We start from the raw sequence: 24,128 nt of genomic DNA, 5'->3' as shown, positions 1-24,128 counted from the left end.
AGAGAAAAAGCTGTATTAATTTCTTGAAATAGGCAGCAGAAAGAGATTGACTTGAAATAAACAAAATAGTTGAAATTAAATTTTCTTGGCAAGATTTGCTTGTGTTGTTCGTCAAATAAATGTACGTTATGTCTTGCACTGTTACTCAGCTGTGATCCTGTAATGTGTTCTCTGCATCCTGTCAGACATATGATCCTTTGTCCCATAATAGACCCAACTATCTCACAACCAGCTGAGCTCAGGGTCATCCCAGGGTCAGGCTGGTTAAAGATGGCTGTCAGTTCTCTGCCTGACTCACAGACGAACTTTAAATCACCTTTATCTTACTTGTGCTGATGCTTTCCAGCCATCACTGTAGCAGGAGCTGTATCATCTATGTACAATGTAGGGAAATGTCTTACAGCATCCCTGAAAATTTCTCTGTGGATCTGCAATGTGCAGTGCGCTCAATATAAAGAAAGTGCAGCTCGATGCATAATGTGAAATGGGAGCTACTTCAAATACCTTTATGCAAGGTAGTTAACAATATGGTTCTCATCCATCTTGCAAATGAAAACAATAATTCAGGGGGTGAAATATCACCCTTCAGATCAGAAATATAATTATTACTTAGCCTGAAATTTCCAGCAAAAAGAGTATTTGCATAGGAAGGACAGATAATCTGGGAAATGCATCACCTAAAGTTTTTATTGTGATAAATACCTCTCTTCAGCTTCTGCAGCTATACAACTTCTTAATGTTTGACACTAGTCTCCAAGGTATAGAAGAAAGACAGGCCTTAATTGTAAATTTACACATGCTTTATTACCAGTGCAATGGCATAAACACATTTAACAGGATTGTCATTCCAGTTAATTATTCTGATTCTGACATGTACCTATCTCATCTAAAATTGATAGTGTCTTTTGACCACTTAGTAGCATCACAATGTGTTTTGTCTTTCTAAGGCTAAGCATGTTAGGGGCCAGAGAATGGCAGGAGAAAAGAGTCCGTGCATATTAAGTAAACACCAACACATCAACAGCCAAACCTCCCTTTAAGAAAACTGTAAATAGCTGAACCCCAGCACATGTTCTGCATTTCTATGTCTGTTCCAGCCACAGCACACCTGCCCCAGGCAAAGACAATAATCTCCATTATGCCTAATAGTAAACAACACTGTTCCAGCCCCTCAGAAACTCTTGGCCTTGCTCACAATGTATAGTACCCAGCACCCAAGCAGATGGTAACACTTATTAAAGATATTAAAGCAGAAGAAAAGACAGCAGAAAAGGAGGCAACTATTACAGAACACATTGTGACAAGGGAAAAAACAATTTCCATGTTTTCCCTGCAGCAGAAGTCTGAGTCTGTGAATTCCAGACTGAAGAAATTGGGGCAAGACATGAAATCAGCAAACAACAAACAAGCATCCAATGACAATAAAACACCACCCTTACCCTCAGCAGAGTTATCAATGCTCAGATCAAAGCCTCACTTTCAAACCTCACACTGAGAAGGAAACTGTACAGACTCTTTTCCTTCCCACACACCCCAGTATAAACCTGGCAGGGCATTCCAGAAAGGAGATGGAAGTACATATATCTTATAGTCACACTTGGGTGACAAGGGAAATATTTTCCCATAAGGAAGGAAGGAAGGAAGGAATCAATCTTCTGTGAAAAAAGTCTTTAAAAAATCTTTAAGTCATTCATTTTCTATCATGATATCCACACGCCTTTTAAAGAAAAGCAAGCTTTTATGCTCCTTCAAAAGCATAAAACCATGGGTGATGGTAGCTGAGCTAAAGAGTGCAAAAACCTGGAAGAAAAAACCTTGAGGAATTAAAAATGCATTAAAGAATAGCAATCCTGTTGATGGTCATGTAAAGTGTAACTTGAAATGCCTCTCTATGTAATATAGAATTTCACACTGCTTGGGAAAGGATGAGGTATCACCACTGAGGACTCTCCTCTCCATGTTCTGCACCTACTCCTGCCCCTACTCCTGGGCAACAGTCTCTCCTTTCAGCTACCCCACTGCTCTATAGCCAATATTCTTGGGGACAGTGGCAGCCGTGTCCAGCAGAGCCCCTCCACAGTTGTCCATCTTCCTTCCTCACACACGCTTTGCCCTTTTGACCACCTTCATCCTAACCTAGACTGTAGAAATGGAAGAACTGTGCCAAAGGCTGGAGAACGTAAGCTCATGAAGTCTGGAAAACTGGAAAGGCTTGGATCACCAGTGAAGAGATGCTGAAGAGCTTGTCTCATAGCTGTGGATAAGTACCTAGGAAACATCTAGATAAAGCTTTATTCTTAATATTCTTTTAAGTAGGAGAGTACAATGGATGCAAGGAGGAATTCATTTCCTCCATTTTCCTAAAAAGAAATTTTGCAGCTCCTCAGCTTATGAGTGCATCTAGAATTCATTTTGCTGGACAAGAAAAAGCAGTATTTTTCAGTAGTGGCATTCTGGATAACCACACATACTCCTGCTCACAATTAAAGGGATGTTCTCACATGACAGCTCAAGGAATGTCCTTCAGATCCAGCTGACAGGATCTCTGGAGCAGAGCACAGTGCCTGCCTTTGGACAAACTCACATTAAGCAGGTATGTCCCAAGACAGTGCTGCTGATGGACTTCGTTCCTTTCTCCCTCTTCTTTTGAGTTCAGATAGTGTTCACCTCATGAGTAGTGTGACTTCTGGGGCTACTTCCACAGCCCTTTTTCTGAGAAACTCCCCATTGAAACTACTAGGCGTTTTTATATAGCACAAATACAGCAGGAGTTAAGCTTTTGTGATTAAAGGAAATCTTCTATTTGATGCCTGCTGGCATTTTTTTACTCTAAATATTTTACAACAATAAAAAAAAAAAGTGTCCTACCCTCTGAGATGTGAACAATGCATCTTAGATTATTTAATCTTCACTTAAATGTAGATTGTTTTTTCCAAAGGCTGATATATATTCCTTGCCCTGGAGAATATTTACAGACAAACAAACCTAATTTTAAGGCTCAGGCTGGACTCCATCACTTTTAGTGCTGCTGCTCCAAACTAATATGGAATTGCACTAAACAAAATACCTGCTCTAAGGATTAAAAACATGAAATAACGTGCCTCATTCTCATGAATCCTAAAGGAAACACCCGTGCACCCTCAGATCGGTCTTCTCCTTCAACATGGACACTTCAGACATGTCAGCAGACGGGGCAGCTCTCAAAGGTGCTTCACCAAGGAAAATGGCTATTGGAATTTCCTACAGTAGTAAGAGCACCCTTCCTACCCTGAGGTTACATGCTGAGTGCAGACACCAGGGGTGCAGGTGACCCTCTACAGCTGCCTGGGGATTGCTGTCCCACGTGGCTGAACATGCATCCTGCCCTCAAGGAAGAGGGCCAGGTTCATCTCAGCCAACACACACCTGAATGCAGTTAATATTGCTCAGCTCCTCCATTCATCTCCTGGCCAGTTTTTCGGTCTCTAAGAGGAAAGGAATTTTATGAAATGAAGATCTAAGGGCTGAAAATGTGCGTGCAAAGGAGGGGGGGTGGGGAGCGTGACAAACCTTCTAGCCCATATGAAAGGTTTGTTTCTAGACCAAAGGGGAGGAGGCCTGATCCTGCTCCCGTGCGAGATAAGCAGATATCCTGCAGGCAAGCAAAGCTGGCAACAGGCTGAAATCGTGGTGAGAGTTGAAAAGCTTGTTTTTCTATATGCACAACAAACCAGAAACGTTGACAGAAAAGTAAAAGAACATCTGCTCATGCTGATCTATGAATGCTTTTCCTGGAACCATTAACCTCCCTTCTTTGTCTGTCTCTCTTTTTTTCCTAAACTGAAAATTATCATTTTAAATATTCAAGGCTTTAATTTTTCTATTAATCAAATTAAATCTCCTTAGCTACTGTTAAAATACCCTGTGAGGTCCTTCGACCAAAGATTATCTGCCTCACAATTAGAACTCATTTTTAATACAACAGGCGGGAAATAGAGAACCACAGCTTTAGAATCAATATAACTATAAATTACATGGGAAAGGAAACGGTAGCATCCTAGCTTGAAACAACAGATTTATTGTCAAAGAGGATGGTATTTTATCGACAGAGTACATAAGTTTTATAAAGAAAGAGAGAGGAGACACAGAGAGAGAAATCAATGTTAACATGGGCTCACCGTTGCTTTAAAAGCTGCATTTGTGGTAACTAATTTTCATTTCTTATTTTAATTTGTAAAATGTCACATTAAAAAATGTTTAGTGGCTAAAAAGTCCTGTCTGGAGTATTTTCTAAGGCAAAACTCCACTGATTTTAATGAAAAAAATCTGTAGAAGAAGGTCCCACTATGTATTCTCTATTTTATCCTGGTTAAGACTGGTTACTAAAGGACCTCCTCCATTCCCATGTTTTGAACAATATCATAGTTCAGGTTGCAGCTAAGATTTGTATTTAAGCTTCAAAGATTTGCATTTATTTTGATTCCTCCCTGCAGGACAGGGTGACAAATTTTTTTCTTTCTGATAGAAGCAAATATTTTAAATGCATCGCCTTCCCCTTCTGCAATCAGAATTCATCTGTGGTTGCTTACATACAGGATACAAAAAAAAAACCTGATCTGTGATCAGATTTCTTGCAAGATTTTCACTACTTTCAGTGCACAGTCTGCCCTGTTGCCTTCTTAGTGAAAAGCAAAGGGGAAATTTTTGCCCATTGTTGAATGTGGAGTTTGCACTTAGGGCCTGATCTAAAGCCCAAGGTAATAGCTATGTCTTCTTTTCTTTCAGCTCCAATGAAAGTGTATGGTTGACAAGGCTCAAAATACATCATGATGTTCAAAAAAGGGATTACATAGAGATTTTCTGGATTTCTAGAGTCTCTCATCTGATTTGCAATAAAACTGTCTTGTTAGAGGGTCCTCAGCAGAATTTTCAGTGGGTTTGGCTGTGCTTCTTATATACTTCACAGTATAAATGCCATTCAAACCCTGGGGTGAGAAAGATGTGATCTGAAGAGAGAAAACTTATCTTTACTGGTGGATTACCAGGCTCAATGAGGCTAATTTTTGGATTTGCAGACTTGTGGGTCTCAGGTGAGCTGAGACTCCCTGAGCAATGAGCCACAGTAGGTTCCACTCAAAGCCAAGATATGTATCAGGTACAAGCCTCTGCTAACATTTGAATCTTTCCGTTTGTGAGCTGACTTGAAAGAAGCTTGGGTAATGCCTTTTTACGTAAATCTAAGTTCTTGGGGACATACATGTTCCTATGGATATAGAAAAACACTGCATGTTTCCTGTGCAGTGGGATCTGAGCTGTGTCATTGAAGACAGGTCTTCTCAGACCCTTTTTGCCTCACCTTCTATTTCCATGATCACTGCCTTGCCTCATAGCACTCATGTCAGAAATACAGAAAATAAAATATACAGGGAGATGTAATGAACTGCAAAGCCCCATGGGGTCCTGCCTGTCTGCAATACCCACTTCTATGTCTAAACATATTGTTCATGTTAATACTGTTTGCTGGTAGGAGTGTTCCTCCAAGATAACATTTTTGTGCAGTGAAATATGCATGGCTCTCAGATGGCTCAGCTCAGATGGGATCACCTTTCAGTTTCTAGACAGTGTTATTTTTTTTACCCTTTTTTTTTTCCCCATCACAGCATGAAGAACACAACACTACCCCACCAATGCCTTTTGTTTTATGACCCATCTGTCCACAGAACTATGCAGGGATGTTAAATCCACTGATAGTGCAGAGCAGTGTTGCAGTGATTTTATTTCTTTCAAAATAGACTAATCTGGTCCAAGTGTCTACTTTGCTAGGTGCTAGTGGGAATATTTTACTACTATGCTAAGAAAATAAATTGTGGTTTGGATGATATTTCCACTGCAACTGATGCTTTGTACTAGGGTTATTTGAGATAATAGACCAGTTGCAAAAGTAAAGAAAAATCTTGATTTTATTGGAACAGAAGAGTTTCAATTAAAACTGTGTAGAAATTCCCACTTCTGTGACTTAGCCCCTTCCATGACCTTCACCTTCCTATGAAGGCAGTAGGACGTTTGGACAAGCAGTTTTTCTCCAAGACTTCTCCAGTATGCCCCCACTGCTCCCAGAAGGGGTCTGTGATTTATACAGGTGTGCTTTGCACCTGAGGGCTCACTGGTGTGCAGAGGAGGAGGCCCCCTATTTCCACCACCAGCCTCATCCTCACCCCCATCTCTTTTCATTACTTAACAAAGCTGGTCTCCTGTGTTTTCTCTGCTCTTTATTGCTTGTCACCGAGGCTGAGTGACTGCTGAAGATGAGAAGGGATGAGGAGTGTGAAGCGGGAAGCTTCTGCCTTTGGTCTGAGCCTGACGGGGAATGATGAAAAACACATGGGCTATGAAAAAGTCCAGTCCAACTTTCTGTTTACCGAGCTCCCTAGAAACGTCAACATCTGTCACCAAGTTACCCCTAAGAGGGGCACCCCCTTGCTACAGGACCCCGATGGCAGGTCCCATCCTTCTTCCCCCAGCACGGGCTGAAGCGGAGGGGTGTTGACAGAGGGAAAGGAAGGTTATCCGGGATTTGGTGATGGCTGTATTAATAGACAAAGGACATCAGAAGCGATATCCCCGGCTCAGCGCTGCGGTGCCACCTCAGGCTCGGCCAGCCGGTCCGCAGCCTCCCTCCCGCAGAGACGGGGTGGGCGCCGGGGCATCTCTCGGGTTAGCCTGACTTTTGCCGTTCCCGCAGGCGAGTCCCGAGGGAGAGACCGGCTGAGCTGGGTGCGGAGGAGCGCGGCAGCCGGGTACCGCTCCCCCGCCGCCCCCGGGCCGGGCGCCGAGCAGAGCGGCCCGGCGGTCGTAGCCCGCTCTGTTGTTATTACAATTCACACAACGAATTTTCCTCGTATCAGTAATTTCTCGAAGATCAAGTACGAGTACAGCTGCGAATGAAATCGATCCCTACAAAATGCCTTAGCGAAGTGTTCAGTCAAAATAGGTATTTCCTTGGGGGTTTTTTGTTTGGTTTTTTTTTTTTTTTTTAATTTATAATAGTCGATAGCATATTGCTATTTTTTGATTTTCCTTTTCTTTTCTTTTTTTTTTTTTTTTCCTGGCGAAGAGTTACAACCCCGCATGGGGTAGAATTAGAAACTGCATAAGTACCTTGGCAAAGCCGAGCTTATCGGATGCAAACAAGAACCGCTGCGCAGCGCCGAGACGCCAGGCGGGCATCGAGACAGGCACCGGGGCAAACACCGGGGCAGGGCGCGCACGTACCCTGGCTCTCGACCTCTCGGACACTACCTACAACTCTGGTGAGCAAAACGCTCCATGAGTCCCCACATATTCCTAATCCCTCCGCCTCCCGCTGGCTGCACCACATCTGAGACCGATGTGAACACAGGCACGAGAGTTTGTGACTGAGATTGGCTTCGTACCTCCCGCTGTCTCTCTTGTATCTGGGGTTACTTGGTTTTTTTTCTTTTTGCTACTTTTACTTACTTGAGCGGGAGAAATTTTGCAATACGCTGAGTTTGCACTTGGAAAAGTCATCAACTGGCTATCGGTTTCGTCATAGTCGAGGCTGATCATTATTCGACCACATTTTTATCAGAATCAGTAGTCCCGATTTAATTTTGTGAGATATATACTTTCAAGGAAAATAGATTGGAAAGCCAAAATAACTGTAAAAGTAATAGTTGAACCATTCTCCATGTGGAATAAAGGTTTAAAATGTGTAACTGCCCTATAAAAAGTAGCAAAGAAGCATTCTCCGGACCCATTCCTGCTCGTAATAGTGAAATGCGTAATCCATTTGAAGTTATATGGCAAAGAGAACTCCTTGCACGACAAAATCAACACAGTTTGCTCCCAAATGCCTAGGCACAAGAGAAGACTTCTCTTCCCCAGAGCGCCCATTGATTTCATTGGTCTTTTCCGAGCTTGAAACAGAAGTAACTGTGACCTGTAATATTTTATGACACATAAACCATAAAAGAATAATGTTAACAATGAAAGTCGGCCAAGTGGTGTGCCTGGGGGAGAAGAGGAATGTTTGTCTTGGAAAAGGAGAAAGGGAAAAGGGAAAGAGAAAGAGGGAGAGAAAGAGAGAAAAAGTTAGCAAGGCAGACCGAAAGAAAAAAGATGGAAAGAGGGAAAAGAGGGAGAGAGGGAGGGAGGGAGGGAGGAGGGGAGAGTGGGAGGGAGGGAGGGAGGAGGGGAGAGTGGGAAGGAAGGAAGGAAGGAAGGAAGGAAGGAAGGAAGGAAGGAAGGAAGGAAGGAAGGAAGGAAGGAAGGAAGGAAGGAAGGAAGGAAGGAAGGAAGGAAGGAAGGAAGGAAGGAAGGAAGGAAGGAAGGAAGGAAGGAAGGAAGGAAGGAAGGAAGGAAGGAAGGAAGGAAGGAAGGAAGGAAGGAAGGAAGGAAGGAAGGAAGGAAGGAAGGAAGGAAGGAAGGAAGGAAGGAAGGAAGGAAGGAAGGAAGGAAGGAAGGAAGGAAGGAAGGAAGGAAGGAAGGAAGGAAGGAAGGAAGGAAGGAAGGAAGGAAGGAAGGAAGGAAGGAAGGAAGGAAGGAAGGAAGGAAGGAAGGAAGGAAGGAAGGAAGGAAGGAAGGAAGGAAGGAAGGAAGGAAGGAAGGAAGGAAGGAAGGAAGGAAGGAAGGAAGGAAGGAAGGAAGGAAGGAAGGAAGGAAGGAAGGAAGGAAGGGAGGGCGGGAGGAAGGACGGAAGGGAGGACGGGGGGCGGGAGGGACGGAGGGAGGGCGGCAGGGAGGGAGGAAGGGAGGGAGGAAGGGAGGAAGGGAGGAAGGGAGGAAGGGAGGTTTCTCAAAATACGTTACATATCTGTTTATTCCTATATTATTAATCTCATTATTTATGTAATCCTTTTTTGTGGTTACAAATTTTCTGTGATCACACAGAGCTAATTACTAAAAAAAAAACCGAATAGGAGATCTTGCTCCTAAACTTATGCGGAAAACATTCCTAAACTACCCTTTCCCCCCCTCATAAAGAATGACAGCCCCGTGTTCCCGCCGGGCGCAGGGCCCGCCCGGGCCGCAGGCAGGAGCGGCCTCCCCCGGGGCCATCCCCTGCGTGGCGCTGCCGCCCGGGCTCTCCCGCGGGCGGCCCCGAGCTCTGGCCGCGTTCGGAGCATCCCCGGGGCCTGGCCGGGGGGTCATCGCCTTCCGTGCCCAGGGTCCCCCGGCAATTCCTGGGTAGGAGGGGGCATCGCTCCTGAAAGGCAGTTTGCCGGTAAAAAGCCGCTGAAGTCTATAGCCCAAACGTGAGCTGCCATTAGAGAGTTACTAATAAATCCCTATTAAGCATGCATTTATGCAATGATTATGTGAACTTTGGCCTTTGAAGAGTCCCAGCAATTAAAGGCGACGTCTATCGCGTTTTGCCCAGATTTCTACTCTTTTCCCATACAGGATGGAGAGGGGAGCACGGCTCCACCAGCGCCTCCAGCTGCCGGGTGCCTCTCCAGCCGTCCCCTTCCACCCACCATCACTGCTGAGGAGAAAGCCCCAAGCACCCCTCCCTTTGCCTCCGGACCCCCGCTTGAAAATGCCCGGTCCTTTGCGGGATGTTTTTTTTTTCCCCGCACTCCGGTACCTCTCGCCGGGGATACCCGCCTGAGTGTCAGATGCGGCGCGGGGGAGATGCCGAGTTTTTGCTGTCTCCACAAAACAGCGGAAAGCGGTTAAAATTTAGTAAAAATGTGCTGGGCAAAAATGAGAGGAAAGTTGCTGCTGTCGGGGAGACAGCGAGAGAGAGAGGGAGAGGGATGACTCTGTAATTGTTGCCTTTATCAAGGCTGTGAGATTAACTACTGGGATTTATTCTAAAGTGACCCATCACGGAATTCATTTCTGCTTGAACTTTCGGTGAACCTGAGATTAAAGAGGGGAGAGCAGCTAAGCAGTTTGTTGTTAGCTGCCTTTTCAACAGCCCTTTCAGACTGAGTAAATATTGATCGGTTTCAATCTGATTGCCCCAGAGGAAAACACCAAAGCATCTCAATAGCCTCCAAAAGTAAACTTTAAAGGTGAACAGCAGAAATGGCCTTAAGTATGATAGGAAGATACTAAACTCCGTTTGACATTTGAATGCTATTTGTGTTGACGGGTTTTGATGAGACGGTTTTTTTTTTTTTCCCTCATTCTTCCCCCTGAGACGCTAGAGAATTTTTTTTTTTTTTAATTTTAAAAGGTGTAAAAAAAAAAAATCCTTACAAGCTGCAGGGTAAATTAGTGTCTTCATTGAACGCACTCTGTGGCGGGGTTTTAGCGATATTTCTGTGGTAGAAACTATAAGATAGAGATTTTCATTTCTCTTCCCCGCACCCCTGACCCCAAGGGCTGATAGTATCGAAATAGTATTAACGCTAGCAAAATGAGACAGGATCGGGAGGTTTAGAGCGTCTTTGCTTGAAATACATTATGATTGAGGGGGAAAAAAAAAAATATATATATATATACGTATTACATATACATATGTGTGTGTGTGTGTGTGTGTGTGTGTGTGTGTGTATATATATATATATATGTATGTGTGTATATATATATAAGTGGAGTTTGGGCTTGGAAGGAGATGGGATTCTTTGCCCGCAAATCCCTCATTGACGCACTGACAAGAGTCTCGTCTCTCGTATTTAGGCTGTAATTTATGGCCGCTCTTTCTAACACATTAAGTCAACACCGGTGGAAGCGAGTTGTAGATCCGGATTTCAGCAATGTTTAGATCCAGATTTCGATATTGAAATGCCCTCATTGGCATGTAAATGCCACTTTAACACATCCAAGACTCTGGAAGAAGGCCATCTGTTTTGCTTTGTGGCTTTACACTAATAAACAAAAGGTAAAGTATATGGCAGGCGGGGAAATGAAAGAAATAGAGGCATCGGCGGGAGCCTTTGGAGACAGCCCTGCTCCCTTGCAGATAGCTCGGCTCTTGATATGGCCGCCGCGCCTTGCAAATCAGGGTTTGTGTCTTTTGACACTGAAGTGAAGAAAATTTCGTTGACTCTCTGCCGATCCCGCAAAGCAAAGCCTGCGTGGGCAGCCCAGCCCCAGGAGAAGCCCGGTAGCACTTCCCGCAGCTGGGCCGGCTGAAGGAGATGTTAGGCGTGTTTGCGTTGTAATTCAAGTGGCATCAGTGCCTTGAGACACCCCCTGTCCAGCTGAGCATGCCTCTGCTCTGTCCTGCCACCCAGGTTCTCCCCACAGAGGCTCCTCTCCCTTCCCGACCTGCTATTCACTTGACATTTTTTGGAATACTTACTATATTTACCTGCGAGAGCTTGCTCTTGTACACGGGGGAAAAAATAAGTAAATTAATAAAAAGAGAGGGAGGGACGGGGGAACGGGCTGGGATTAACGCCAAAAACACAGTGGGACAAAATCTCCCACCTTGGCACCCCATCAAGCGCTGGGGATAGCAGCCTGGGATGGGAGAGAGAAGACAGACAAGCTTAGTGCCCAGGCTAACTAAATGTTGAGTCCTTGGAGAGGGGCCTGCAGTGTGAGGAAAGACTGGCTGAAGAGAGCTTCTGCTTTTGAAGGGTGTTCTATTTATTTAAGTGTCAGCATCCATCCCGAGGTGAAAAGGTTAGCACTTGACCCAGGAAGTTCTCCTGTTTGTGCTTCAGAAATAGATTGGGATCATAAATTCCTCCCAGTTACAGAGAATGGAGAGAAGGGCCTTATATTTTCTAAAAATAATATTATTTTAGCATAGGAGAGGAAGAAGTTTTGTGTAAGAACTCAGATTGGGCAGCCAGAGCTCTTACCCTGACAAAACAACACAGGAGGAGTAAGGCTGTGAGACTCTCACTCCCTTTCCCCCTTGGAAAAAACCCAGTAGAAGAAAGTAAGGGAAACAAAACTGCTGAGCCCAGCCTGTGACTCAGCGCTGACGTCACGCAGAGGTAGGCAGACGAGGGCTACCTGAAAGTGGAATATATTTATTACAGACATTATAAGGACCCGTAAATCCTGCCCTGGACTCCACCACTAGTGGAATCACAGTGCCTTTCATGATTGTACAGAAAAATCAGGAGGACATTTTGCTCACACACGACAACTGATAGAACTCAGTGTACCCGCAGTACAGCAAAGCACGGTGCATCATGCAAAGGTCTGGACACCAACCACAGAAATTATACATTCATTTGGCCATTTGTCACATTCACGAGTAGTTTGAAAAGACATCGAGTCTAAAGGAAGGTTAATATGAAAATAGGAAGAGGCAAGGTCTTTTGGATGGTTGCACCCTTTAGCTGAGCATAATCCAACACAGCTTTCGGGGCAGGGGGAAAAGGAGAGGGAGCAAGCACACCGGGTAAGGTTTAAAAAACCTAGTGCAATTGAAGCCTTGTTTGTCACATTTAAAGAAATAGCGCTACTTTTTTTGAGGTATCTGCTTGAGCTTAAGACATTTACTTGATACGGTCGTCTGCTTTACCAATATAAAAATGGATCCAGTTTGGCGAATGCACTCACCCTGCTTAACCTGATAATCGAAACATCATTCTAGAAAAATCTGTAAAAAGATAAATCTCTCGGACAAAGTATTTACAAGCAACGAACTCATTGACACGAACAAAGAATACATTAAATTAAGGGGATGAAAGTCCTATAAGTCGTGTAAACACTTGCAATAGTGCATCTCTTTGTGAGGTTATGTACCCTAAATAACCTGTCTTTCATTCAGGGAAGCTCGATAGAACGTCCTTACAGTGGAGGAGGGAGACGCGTGTGCCAACACAGCTCCTCCAGCAGAAAAGGAAGAGGGGGCCCGGGAAGAAAATCCCCTGGCACCAAAGAGCCGGGACCCGGCGGAGCCGGAACCCCCGGGGCCGGGCGGCGGCGGGGGCGGCGGAGGTAGCAGGGGAGCGAGCGGCAGCTCGCCGGAACCTCTCGGCGATACCGACCGACCGAGGGACCGACGCAGCGGCGGTGACGGACGCGTGCCGCGCTGGCGGGGGCGTCTCGCCGGGCGGCCGTCGGGGCGCGGCCGGTCTCAGTTGGAGGCAGCGAGAGTGTCCGAGGCGGAGGAGGCGGGCGAGGCGCTGCAGGGCGAGGAGCAGGACTTCTCCGATGACTCCTCCGCCTTCTCCTCGCAGCCCGTGGGGGTGGGGGGGGAGATGGGCAGCAGCCCCTCTTTCTCCCGTTTCTTTTGCTTCATCCGCCGATTCTGGAACCAGATCTTCACCTGCGTCTCGTTGAGCTGGAGGGAGGCCGCGATCTCCACCCGCCTGGCCCTGGTCAGGTATTTGTTGAAATGAAACTCCTTCTCCAGCTCGGTGAGCTGCTTGGTGGTGAAGTTAGTTCTGACGGTATTGGGCTGCCCCACGAAGCCGTACTCGCCAGCCTTGCCTGCAAGGGGACATGCAGCGGTAAGTAAGTGAGCGCAAATGATTTATAGGCGATGTAATCAATATGTCCACACCGGCTAAGCGATAGGGAGAAAGAACTTCTTGGGATAAGAGGGAAACCCCGGCAGGGTGAGTGATGGAGTGCGAGGTGCTAAACCGGAGTCAGCCTCTAGTGTCAGAGGAAACTTGATAAGTGGTTTATGAATTACGAGAAATATGACCACGGAGAGGAGGAGAAGGGGGAGTCAGGAATAAGTGAGGAATAAGCGGCGCTGGCTTTCAGCTCCGCGGGCAGAGAGCCGGGAGTGCTCCCAGAGGTGCGGGCCGCCCTACCTGCTCAGCGCCCCGCGGGACACCGCGCCTCTTTCCCCGCACCCGCGGCGGAGAGAGAGAGGAGCGGCCCCCACCCCGGCCCTCCCGCCGGCCACTGACCTGTTTTGGGTGGGTTTCTTTTCACTTTCATCCAGTCGAAGGTTTGCGCCGGCGGCGAGGTCTCGGTGGAGGGGGAACGGGAGTTTTCCCGGTGGCCAGCGTGGAGGGGAGAGAGGGCATGGTTGTAGGTGCCCAGGGGCAGGCTCTGCTGCTCCTGCCCGTAAGGGGGAGGCACGTACTGAGCGGGGGCTCCCGCGTAGCCCTGGTGCGGGAGCGGGTGCTGCGCAGCGGCGGAGGAGGAGATGCTCCCCGAGTACACGGCGGGGGCACAGGGAGGGAAGCCGCCGCCCAGCTCCGCGTCCTGCCCCAGGGGGTAGGGGCCGTACGCCGGTCCGAAGCCCTGCGCGCTGTAGGTCGGGCCGCAGCCGGGGTGCGCGTAGGACACCCCAAGCCCGCTGTGATGCTGGTAGGTGGCGGGCTGGGCCGGGGTGTGGTGGTGGTGGCGGTGGGGGCTGATAGGCACCCCGCGGCCCGCCAGGAAGCGGTCCTCTCCGCTGCAGCTGCCGGCGCTGACGGCGCAGGGCTGGAAAGTTGTAATCCCGTGGTCGGGGTGGTAGGCGCGGGCGGCGCAGCCCCCCGCCTCGCCGCCAAGGACGGGGTACTCGAGGAAGGAGCTCATCCTCGCCGCGTCCCTCTGTCACGCCGCCACCGGGTCTTCAGCGTCCGGCGGGGCCGCGCCAACTTTCCCACTTCCTCCATGGGGCCGGCAGGAAAATGACACGAAGGCGCCGGCAGCGGGCAGGCACGTGGGGGGCGGCAGCCAATGGCTGCGGCGCCCGCGGGGCTTCCCCGGCTCCTGTCGCTGATACAGCGCCGCGTCGGGGGCATTTAAACGCCGAGCGCTCCGACGGCGCGGCACCGCGGGCAGGGAGGCGGTGGCAGTGGCCCCCGGGGGGTGGAGGGGCGGTCCGGGCCGGGCTGGGCTGTACACACACACACACACACACACACACGCCCGCCGCCGCAGCCCCTTGGGTCTCGTCCGCCAGATGAGAGAGGAAGGCAGGAGAGACCCGGAGGCTGCGCCCGGCCCGCGGAGCCCACCGCCGTCCCCTCCAGGGTGAGTGCTGCTGCCAGGGTGCCCCAGCATCACCCCTGCTGTCGGCGCTGTCAGGCTTGCACGGGGCACGTCTGCCGCCCACCAACCCCCGGCCGGGGCAGCAGCGGGGGGGTGGGGATGGGGGTGGGGGGGCGTGCGGAGTGGGGAGGCGACTGGATCCACAGAACGGGGCGAGGGATGCGGCGGAGAGAGGCAGGCACAGTGCTAAGAGCATCAGCCCTTGGAACGGGAACGAGAATGGGACCGTGGATGCGGCTGGGGACTTCTATGGGGATGGGAATGGAGATAGGGACAGGAATGAAGGTAAGGGTAAGGTGGAGAATAGGCATGGGACCGAGGATATGGATGTGGACGGGATGCGGGTAGAGATGGAGACGGTAACAGTGCCAGTGCCGAGGGATCTCGCCGGTCCTGCCTCGCCGCAGTGCCAGCGCGACGCCACGCCAAGAGTTAAAGGGGCTTGTCCAGCCGCATCACCAGGCGGCCGCGGACATTAGCATGGAAATGAGGCGCTTTTGGGACTGACGGCCATTGTGCTCTCCCAGGCTCACCGGCCACCCTCTGGCCCTCATCCCTGCTCCCCCCGCACCTCCGCTGGGCTCACCCTCGCCAGCCCAGGGTTGGGGTAGGGAAGGAGGAGCCGGGGGCAGGAGGACGAATGATTGGACGGGGGCCCGGGGGCTCCGCAGCCCATCTGCTGTGGTCCCGCAGCGCCGCTGCCGCCCGCCCGCCCTGGGACAGGGTGGGGGGACGGCTGTCCGGGGTGCCGCGGGTCGCAGCCCGAGGAGACGACCCGGGACAGGGGCAGAGGAGCAGCAGGACTCGCAGGGCCCGCCGCCCCGGCCCCTTTGTCCCTGCGCTCCGCCACCCGGGTCGGCGGTGGGGAGGGGTGGCAGATGGCCAGTGGCAGAGGCGGCCCCAGGACCCTTGGGAACCGCGCTGAGCATCGACTCCAACACACCCCTCCCCAACCCCGTGGGGAGCTGGGTCAAAAAAGTGGGTCCGTGGCCAGAGGAGGGATGGCGGTGAGATATGGGTTACGACCTCATATTCGGTTTACGTATGCGGAAAAGGAAAGGGGAGGTAAAGGCCGGGCATCCGTCTGTCCCGGCGCGCCCAGCCATCTGCCGGCAGAAAGGACGGCACCAAAAGTCTTCGAAAGAAGTTCTGCAAAACGTCAGCCTCCGAGAAAGATGGATGGAAAGTCATGTCCCCTGACACCAGCCCCAGGAGGGGCTACCCCTTCTATTTCTGCAGGTGCCGACTCTTATGTCCCTGTGTTCTCACGCTCGGTTCTCGCTTGTTTTGAAATCCAAAAGGCTCTTCTACCCCGCCACCACCCCCTGCTCACGAATACACACACACACCCTCAAGCTCCTCCCTCCCACATGAACTACAACACTCTCCCCTAGGTGCAAAGCTCTCCTATTGCTGTTAGGTCAGCCCTTATCCCATGGCATCTGCACGGCCTCTCTACTGTCAGCCAAAACCGAAGGGCGCCTCTCTCCCCCACACTCCTATCTCGGTGCCCTCAGTATGTCTATTTGTTCTGATTTACTACAGAGGCAGGGATGGTTAAGGGCCCTCTGGAAAGGTTCCGTTTCTTAAACTGCAGGGGGGCGGAGTGGAGGACAAGAGCAACAACACCCCAGAGGCATTTATGGTATTATACTGCGCCAATTTTGGCTATGGTTACAGCTGTAAACACATTTATTTCATTCTTGTAAACCAGATAAGTACTGCATAAAGCAGAGAGAAAAGACAGGCGATTAGGACTCTTTACTAATAAAAGGGCTGACATCTTCTCAGTGCTTTTTCAGTCAGCCAAGAAAAAAAATTAATACAAGTAGATCCCTTTTACCCGTAAATTCCGATGAATCACTTTTCTTATAGCCTCCAGCATTCTGAAATCCTTTTTTCTCTGCCTTTTTGGTGCCATTGTCTCTTGTTGCATTGTCTCTCTGGCGGGGCTTTCGGTTTTTGCTGCCCCTTCTAAGCATGGGGGCAACATCATGAGAAGGGTCGGAGCAGAGGGGGAACACACACCAAACCCTCCCTCCCCCGCGGCCAGGCGAGGGGGAGCTACTGCCGCTTCCCCCCGCCCTCAGGCCATCTCGACCCCTCCGCGCCCCTCCGCGGCTTCGCTCCGCGTTTCCTGCCGCGGGACTGAGGCTAAGGAGGCGATCCCGGCTGTTTAGGCTTTTCCGTGGGACTGTGCCCCCGCTGTGGCCCCAGGGTTCAGTCGGAGCCTCGGAGGCGGCTCCTACTTGCTGAATTCCCCCATTTATTTAAATGGAGTTTACGAGAAGTTTAAACCTTGTAACACATTTCCTTTCTATTTTTCTTTTTTTTTTTTTTCTTTTTGTTTGATGTTTCTGGTTTCTGATTGGGGTTTGGGGGGGTTGTTTTAATGTCTGGGGTTTCTTTTAGTTCGTTTTGCTTTAGTTTTCTTTAAGCGTTGTCAGCATCCGGAAATCTGGGCACAAAAGAAACCCCAACCCTTACATGCACATTGCGGTCCAATTTAACTCAGTGGCAGAGGAGTGAAAATGCCGGTGAGGCTGCTCGCTTTCCGCAGGGACATGGCTGGAGCAGAGGGAAGGAGAACCAAGGCCGAGGTTTCACCGCGCCCGCAGCTCAGCCAAGCTGTTGTTTTAAAAGAGCAATAAAAGTGAATTATGACTAAACGCCTTCTCACTTAATGGTTTTAGACGGGGATCCCCAGCCCCGGCAAATACGTAAGAGGATTTTTATTTGTGCATGTGTTCCTGCAATTGATCTCTTTGATGACATTCTCATTCATAGAAAGAGTTTGATTTATGACTTTCGGAAGAATTGCGTTCAGCCCTTCCAGCTATAACCCACGCATCCCAGCTCCACAACGTGTTACAGGGCTGGGAGACAACACTCCTCGCATGGACGGACAGCAGAGCCCCGCTCACAAACCTCCACCCAAGCCCCACTCGCCTGTGTAATGTAACCACACACACTCACTCGGACCCACACGCACGCAAGGAGCCGCGAACGTACCCGCCCGGGATCCCCCGGCCCCGGAGCAGCAGAGCCCCGCTGGCATCTGTTGCTCGCTTTTAGCCCGAAGGACGGGGCTCACCCTCTGCTTTGGGGTTCGGCAACGCCGGGTGGCAGGCAATTTGGTGGAGATTTCTGAAAGCCCGTCTTTGCTGCCTCCAGCAGAAGAGGGGGGGGCGAGGATAATGTAACTTTAAAGTCAGAGTTTCCCCTTTTCGTTATCAGTCTCGTCTCGCAAGAAGGTTTACACAGGAAAATATCTTCGGGTCTGCCCCCGCACCGCCCCCGAAAAGTATGGAGTGGAGAGGCTGGTTCCTCCCTAAATACTTTTTCTTCCCCCTGCGTTTCTCCCACCCTTTTGATTTCACAGGCACTAACTTCTCCATTTCCTCTCCTCCTAGGGCTGATTTCTTGGATTGCTCAGCACGTGAGAGGTAACCAACCACATTCCTTGTGAGCTATGATATTTTTTTAAGACACGTTTTCTGAAAAATCTTGCTGGCTGCTAAGCACTACTTTTTAGAAAAACAGGATTTTTTTTTTTTTAAAAAGGAACAAAAAACAACAAAACAACGCCTTTTCTTTCGTTCATGTAACAGGCTGGTTTCTGCAGGAGACGCTTATCCTACTGAGTCTCTCTTACGTTCTGCCTGTAACAGAGAAAGTCCTCGTTCATGCTTTTGTTACAGCTCACCACTTCTAAGCTTTGTATCCTCACGGAGATAAGATGCCACATTTATATATTAAAAGGAACAAATCTCCATCAAACCCGTGAACGATTTTAATTTCTTTAGTCTGTTTTTCCTTCCCTTGTGAGTACCCTTACAATAAAGAAAACGAACGAGTTTTCCTCTCTAATGAATGTCCTAAATTGCCAAAAGGGCAATTGCTCGTTGTTAGAACACTGAATTTTGTTTATTGGCAAATTAGTAGTGGAAGAGATGGGGAGAGATGCCCGTCATATTATCCATCTTGAAAGCAGAGAGAAAGAGAGGAGAAAGAGAAAGAAAAAAGAGAAAGCTCCTTGTAGCAAACAAGAATTTATTCTACCAAAAATACTTATGACAACGCATCCTAATGTAATACAAAAATAAAAAGAAAGTGAAGATACATTCCTATACGATCACTTTCTTACAGACCTCATATATTGCTTTCATAGAAGGACCTAGAATGTGGCTAGGTTAAAATTGAACACAACTAAAACTTCAAAAGAAACGGCAAAATGGCATATCAGAGGGAAGTAACAAACAGAAAATACTGAAGAGGGAAGGGAGGGGGAAAATAAAATTAATTCACTGGGGGGAAAAAAATAAAGAAGAATAAGGAGGAGAAAGCAGGACCCTTGGAGAGGATGTCTTTAATTTCTTAGTAATTCAGATGCTGCAAGTCAATTGTGGTGAGTGTGTCTGTAAAAAAGTCAAAACTGTCAGCAGAGATATCTACAGGACTGTCCAGAGATCCTGGCAAACTGGGGGAAACTGCATCTGAAAGCTGTAGGCAGGAATCTGTGGAGAAAACGTTAAAGTCCTGTAAAGAAGGGACATCTAGGGCCTCAGGACTGTCATTGTTCAGGCCAGCTGCACAGTTCTGGGCCATTGTTGAGAGGCAGTTTTGAACAGTGGGTGACTGATGTTGAAAATGTTTCAGATTTTTCTCATTGCTCGTTAAAGGCGAAACGGGGAAAGTTTGGGATTCGCCATTGTGCGCATTCTGCGCCTGCTGCTGGGAGAGGGCATTCTGCTGGAAAGCGTAGCCTTCCCGCTCCAGGAGAGCGCCGGAGACGTTGCTGAGGGCTTGCTCGAAGAGGGATTTCTCCTCCTCCTCCTCTTCCTCTTCCTCCACCGCTTTTTCGGGGTCCTCGAGGTTCTTAAATTTCCCCTCGCTGTTTTGATTCTCCTTGCACTGGGTCTGTCTCTTGTGCTTCATCCTCCTGTTCTGGAACCAGACTTTGACTTGTCTCTCAGTCAGATCCAGCAAGGCTGCAATCTCAACCCTCCTTGGTCTACAGAGATACTTGTTGAAATGAAATTCTTTCTCTAGCTCCAAAAGCTGGGTGTTGGTGTAAGCCGTCCTCAGGCGCCTAGATCCACCGCTACCGCTATCGGGGATTTCAAGGGGGTCTGTTAAAAAAGAAAGAAAAGAAAAAAAAGAAAAACACCACCACCACACGCACCCCAAAGCATCACAGCCAGAACAGTGAAAGCAAAGACACACGGACACACACACAAAACAAAATGCACGGATTGAATTTCAGCACCCCAGCACATCGCATCCCGGGGGGGTGGAGGGAGTGCTCTCTCTGCATGTATATGTCTATATCTATATGTCCATATACCATAAAATAGCAACTGCAACAAAATGGCCGCCTTTGGATGCAGTAAACCCATTGTGTTGCACTGCTGAGCGCCCGGTGCTGCGTGCCCCTCGGCCACCTCCGCCAAATCGCTGCCTCCAGCTCCCCAACCTCCCCACACCGGAGCAAACTTTATATTAGCCATACCGCAATTTATAATTAATGCATCAGCTGCTTAGCTGAGCGGGAGCAATCTATCACTCTTCATTACTGTCAAATATCCTAACTCTAGGACGGCGAGACAAGAGAGGTCAGCTCCAACTCAAATAAATCATCCCGCATTAGGCAAGTTTGGGGAAAGTTTGGGTTTCCATCGAGCCCCGCCAGCTCCGTCCTTCCCGCCCGCCCGCCCTCCGCCTCGTCCCCCCGCGAAGCCGGGGGGATGCGGGGAGCCAAAATAGCGGCCCGGCGGGGCTGGCGGCACGTCTTTGGACTGACCTTTGTGGCTGAGGCAGGCAGGTCCAGCGGCTGAGGCGGAGGCCGAGGCGGGCGGCAGCGCGGATCGCTTGGACGCCTTTTTCTCTTTCATCCAGGGGTACTCCGGGGGCGGCGGGGCGCCGGCGGGGCCCGGGCTGCTGCTGCGGCCGCGGGGGCTCGCCTTGGGGCGACCGCCGCCGCTGTGGCGAGGGTGGCTGCCGGGGTTCAGGCTGGGGATGGTCTGCTCGAAAGGAGGAGGAATCAGTGTCGAGTGTGAAAGCGTCGAGTTCTTGATTGATGAACTTTGAAATGTATCACCGACAGGGGGAAAAGATGTCAGGCACTCAGCAAGCGATGGCTGGCTATTGATAAAACCGATCTCTCGCTCAAATGCGAAATTCATGGCCTTCAACTGGCAGCCCCCGCGGAGAAAAAGTTCCCTCGGATTCAGGGGGCTCGGGGGGAGGGGAAGGCCCAGGAAAAAGGAGAGAGAGGAGAAAAAAATATAGCATAGAAGATCGCTGGTGGGGTGTTTTTTTTCTAATTCACTGATTACAGCCGTATGGGGACCGTGCTACTATTAAACTATTGAATTCATGGAGACAAGGTTGAAATTGGACCGAATTGGCTGTCACATGATTGCCTCTGCCCAATGACAATTTGGGCTTTAATCAAAAGAAGCCACTGTCTGTTTGATTGATCCAAAAAAGTCGGGAAGGAACGCCTCATTGGGGGCCAGAAAGGCTTTATTTACACTTTTTTTAAAAGGGGAAATGATATCTCGAGTATCTATCCCCTTGGCGTCCTAATCCGAAATGATCGGGGGTGGGGAGGAGGGTGCGTGTGCGTGGATATGTTTGTGTGAGAGGCTGCGAATGTGTGTGTGTGTGTGTGTGTGTGTGTGTGTGGCTGCTTGTCCTGCAGCCTGCTGCCTTCCTTGCATCCACCCGCACACTCTTCTCTCATTGTTTGGGACTGTCAGGAAAACGCTTTGCACCTCACAAATCATTTAAGCACCTCAATCTGACGCCTTGAGTCATTAACAAAGTAATCCATTAATCTTCAAAGTTTTGACACCGTCAGGCCCCCGCATAAGAAGTTGCACCCAGGCAGGAGTCTGAAGCACTGGGTCTTGATTTTTTCTTAGGAATAGCACTTCCTCCAAAACTAGTTTCTCCTTCCCGACTCAGCCTCAATGAGCTCCTTTGTATTTTTTGTTTGTTTATTTGTTTGGCTTTGTGTTCTTGTTCGATTTTTTTCTTTCTTCTTTCCTTTTTTCCTCTTTTCCTCCTTTTATTTTTCTTTTCTTTTTTTTTTTTTTTTTTTTTTTTGGTGGCTATCGGGTGTACAGTACGGAGAACAATTGGTCGCCGGTGCTGAGCCATTGTTTATCAGGATCTTCCTCAGCAACCTTGCTTCGAGGGGAAGAGTCACATAGGCAGCAGCCCTGGAGCTTCATGACTTCCCTCTCCAGTTGGCTTCCCGGGATTGGACCGTAAAACATAACCCTAGGAGAACATCTCTGGGCGAGCCAAATCGCGAGGCTGCAAACGAGTCTGGCTGTTGGCTCTTAAAAAAAAGTATATATCCCGTGCATTAGCTTGCAAACGATACTCCCGTCTGCTGGCATAATTTGCTTAGTAACCGTAGTAGGCTGGGTCTGGTGAGTATTTTCGATTACCAGGAAATATATGGGCTGGTAGCGGTTTTGTTTTCTAGGGGCCAGACAGAGCGAAAATGCTGCGAGGTTATGACTTGAGAGACGGCACTCGCCTCCGATGCTTGGCTCTTGCCGCCGCTGCCTCCAGTCACCCCCGCCAGGTCGAGGCAAGTCCCGAATTTGGATGCTTTTGGCATAATTTTCCAACTATACTGAGGCGACAGGGAGAGCGATGACAATGATGGCCACAATCACCAACCGGATGAATCCTATGGTCACAGCCGCCCTAGACAGCCCGGTTGGGGCTTGCTTGCCCGCAGAGACCGGGGTGCACGGCGGGGTGGGGTGCTCCGGGGGCCGGGGGGAAGGCGCTTCCCAGCCGCTCTCTGCATCGTCCAGGAGCCAGGAGCCATCGCCAGCGCGATGAGGTGCCGTCTCGCTTTATTTTCGGAGTTGCCAAAGAGGGGTCGGCAACCGTCTTCGTAATTATATTTAAAAAAAAAAAAAAAAAAAGACGGGGAAAAAAAATAGAGAACAAGACCCCAAGCGCTCAGTGGATCAGTCTTCGTCCAGTCTGCAGGAAGTGCATTTTAAAAATCGGTTTTAAGTTAATGCACCCACAAGATGTAGCATATCTGCGAAGGCATTGGAGAGAGGGGGAGGGGAGGGGCCGGGAGGCTTTAAATGGGCTTTTTGGTGGTTGCTTGTTTAAATAAAATATAGAACGAGACTTGTCATTTAATCCCTCGAAAGGGATGCCTTACAAATATCGATGCTGTTGGAAAATGCAAGGGGTTTAATTTTCTTGCTTTTAGTCCAAACAAAGCTCTGGTGGTGTCTGCCCGCGATCAATCTTGGCCGCCAAAAGGTTTGACAGCTACTGGCCCTTAAGAACACATTTAAAGCTTCTTGCTCTTTCCAAGATCAAATGTGGCCGTGAAAAGAGGCAGAGCAAGAAACGCAAGTAAACAAGGAAAAAAGCTGCTTTTAAAATATTCTGGCAGAGGACTGGGCTGCTTGTGGGAAAAGTCCGGTTTTATTTTGCTTCTTGGTGCCTACGTTGGGGTCGGGCTTTTCTTTTTCTTTTCTCTGATTTCTTTTTTCCCCTCTGGAAAATATTGGGATTAACAGCAGGATGACAAATAATAAAGAGAGAGGTTTGGATTTTAACCAGGCTTTGTGAGTAAAACCTGTGTGGGTGTCTCTATTCTGCACATTTGTTTCTTGTGGTCAGTCTAATACAAAAACCACCTGGAACAAAACCTTTGCAGAGAGGACGCGAAATTCTTGGGAAAATCAATTACTGCTGCCTCCAGGGGGATCTTTTAATCGGACGAATCTTAAATGCAAAATTACAAATTCTTATTTGCAACCTACAGGCTCTGAAGAGAGGATTGAATACGGTTTATGGAAAGAAGAGGGGAAAATCCCCTGTATTTTTCTTTCTTCAGGGTGGGAGGGGAGTAAAACGCCAACTTCCTTCCATTTGAACATTTTTCTAAATGTAATTCGTGGTGCTAAAGGAAACACACAGTAAGTATCGTGACTATACCGTTACCTTTTGTTGTATCTAACCTAACTGATCCGAGAGGTGGGGGGGCAGCTTGAATTTTATACGGGCGCTCCTTTGAAACGAGCATTGTCTTGCAATGTTGCAAAAATGGTTCCTTCGCCTACAAAAATAATAATCAGTCGTCGGTCTGTATTGGGTAATAATCAGGTTTCAGTGAAAAATATTAGCCTACATAGCCTTTCCTTCCACGGTTACATGTCTATATATACAAAAAACAGCACGGCATAAATCTATTTGCTATCCTTTTCTTTGAC

General features: G+C 48.8%; 2 protein-coding genes across 2 annotated transcripts; both read right to left on the bottom strand.

Moving 5' to 3' along the window:
- Window positions 1-11,916: 11,916 nt before the first annotated feature.
- HOXA1 (homeobox A1) lies at window positions 11,917-14,721 on the bottom strand. The gene is made up of 2 exons (XM_032109173.1): window positions 13,782-14,721; window positions 11,917-13,350 (listed from the first exon to the last, which is right to left on the bottom strand). The coding sequence occupies exons 1-2, from the start codon at window positions 14,398-14,400 to the stop codon at window positions 12,995-12,997; spliced, it is 975 nt and encodes a 324-aa protein (XP_031965064.1). The 5' UTR covers window positions 14,401-14,721; the 3' UTR covers window positions 11,917-12,994.
- A 3,907-nt stretch (window positions 14,722-18,628) lies between these two features.
- Window positions 18,629-21,919, bottom strand: HOXA2 (homeobox A2). Its single transcript, XM_032109160.1, has 2 exons — window positions 20,663-21,919; window positions 18,629-19,991 (listed from the first exon to the last, which is right to left on the bottom strand). Exons 1-2 carry the CDS (start codon window positions 21,042-21,044, stop codon window positions 19,237-19,239), a joined length of 1,137 nt encoding a protein of 378 aa, XP_031965051.1. The 5' UTR covers window positions 21,045-21,919; the 3' UTR covers window positions 18,629-19,236.
- Window positions 21,920-24,128: the final 2,209 nt, after the last annotated feature.

The sequence above is a fragment of the Corvus moneduloides genome, chromosome 1 (genome assembly GCF_009650955.1).
Source record: "Corvus moneduloides isolate bCorMon1 chromosome 1, bCorMon1.pri, whole genome shotgun sequence".
Taxonomy (NCBI): Eukaryota; Metazoa; Chordata; class Aves; order Passeriformes; family Corvidae; genus Corvus; species Corvus moneduloides.
The sequence above is the reverse complement of the archived record's forward strand: the minus strand, read 5'-3'. Positions and strand labels throughout refer to the sequence as shown.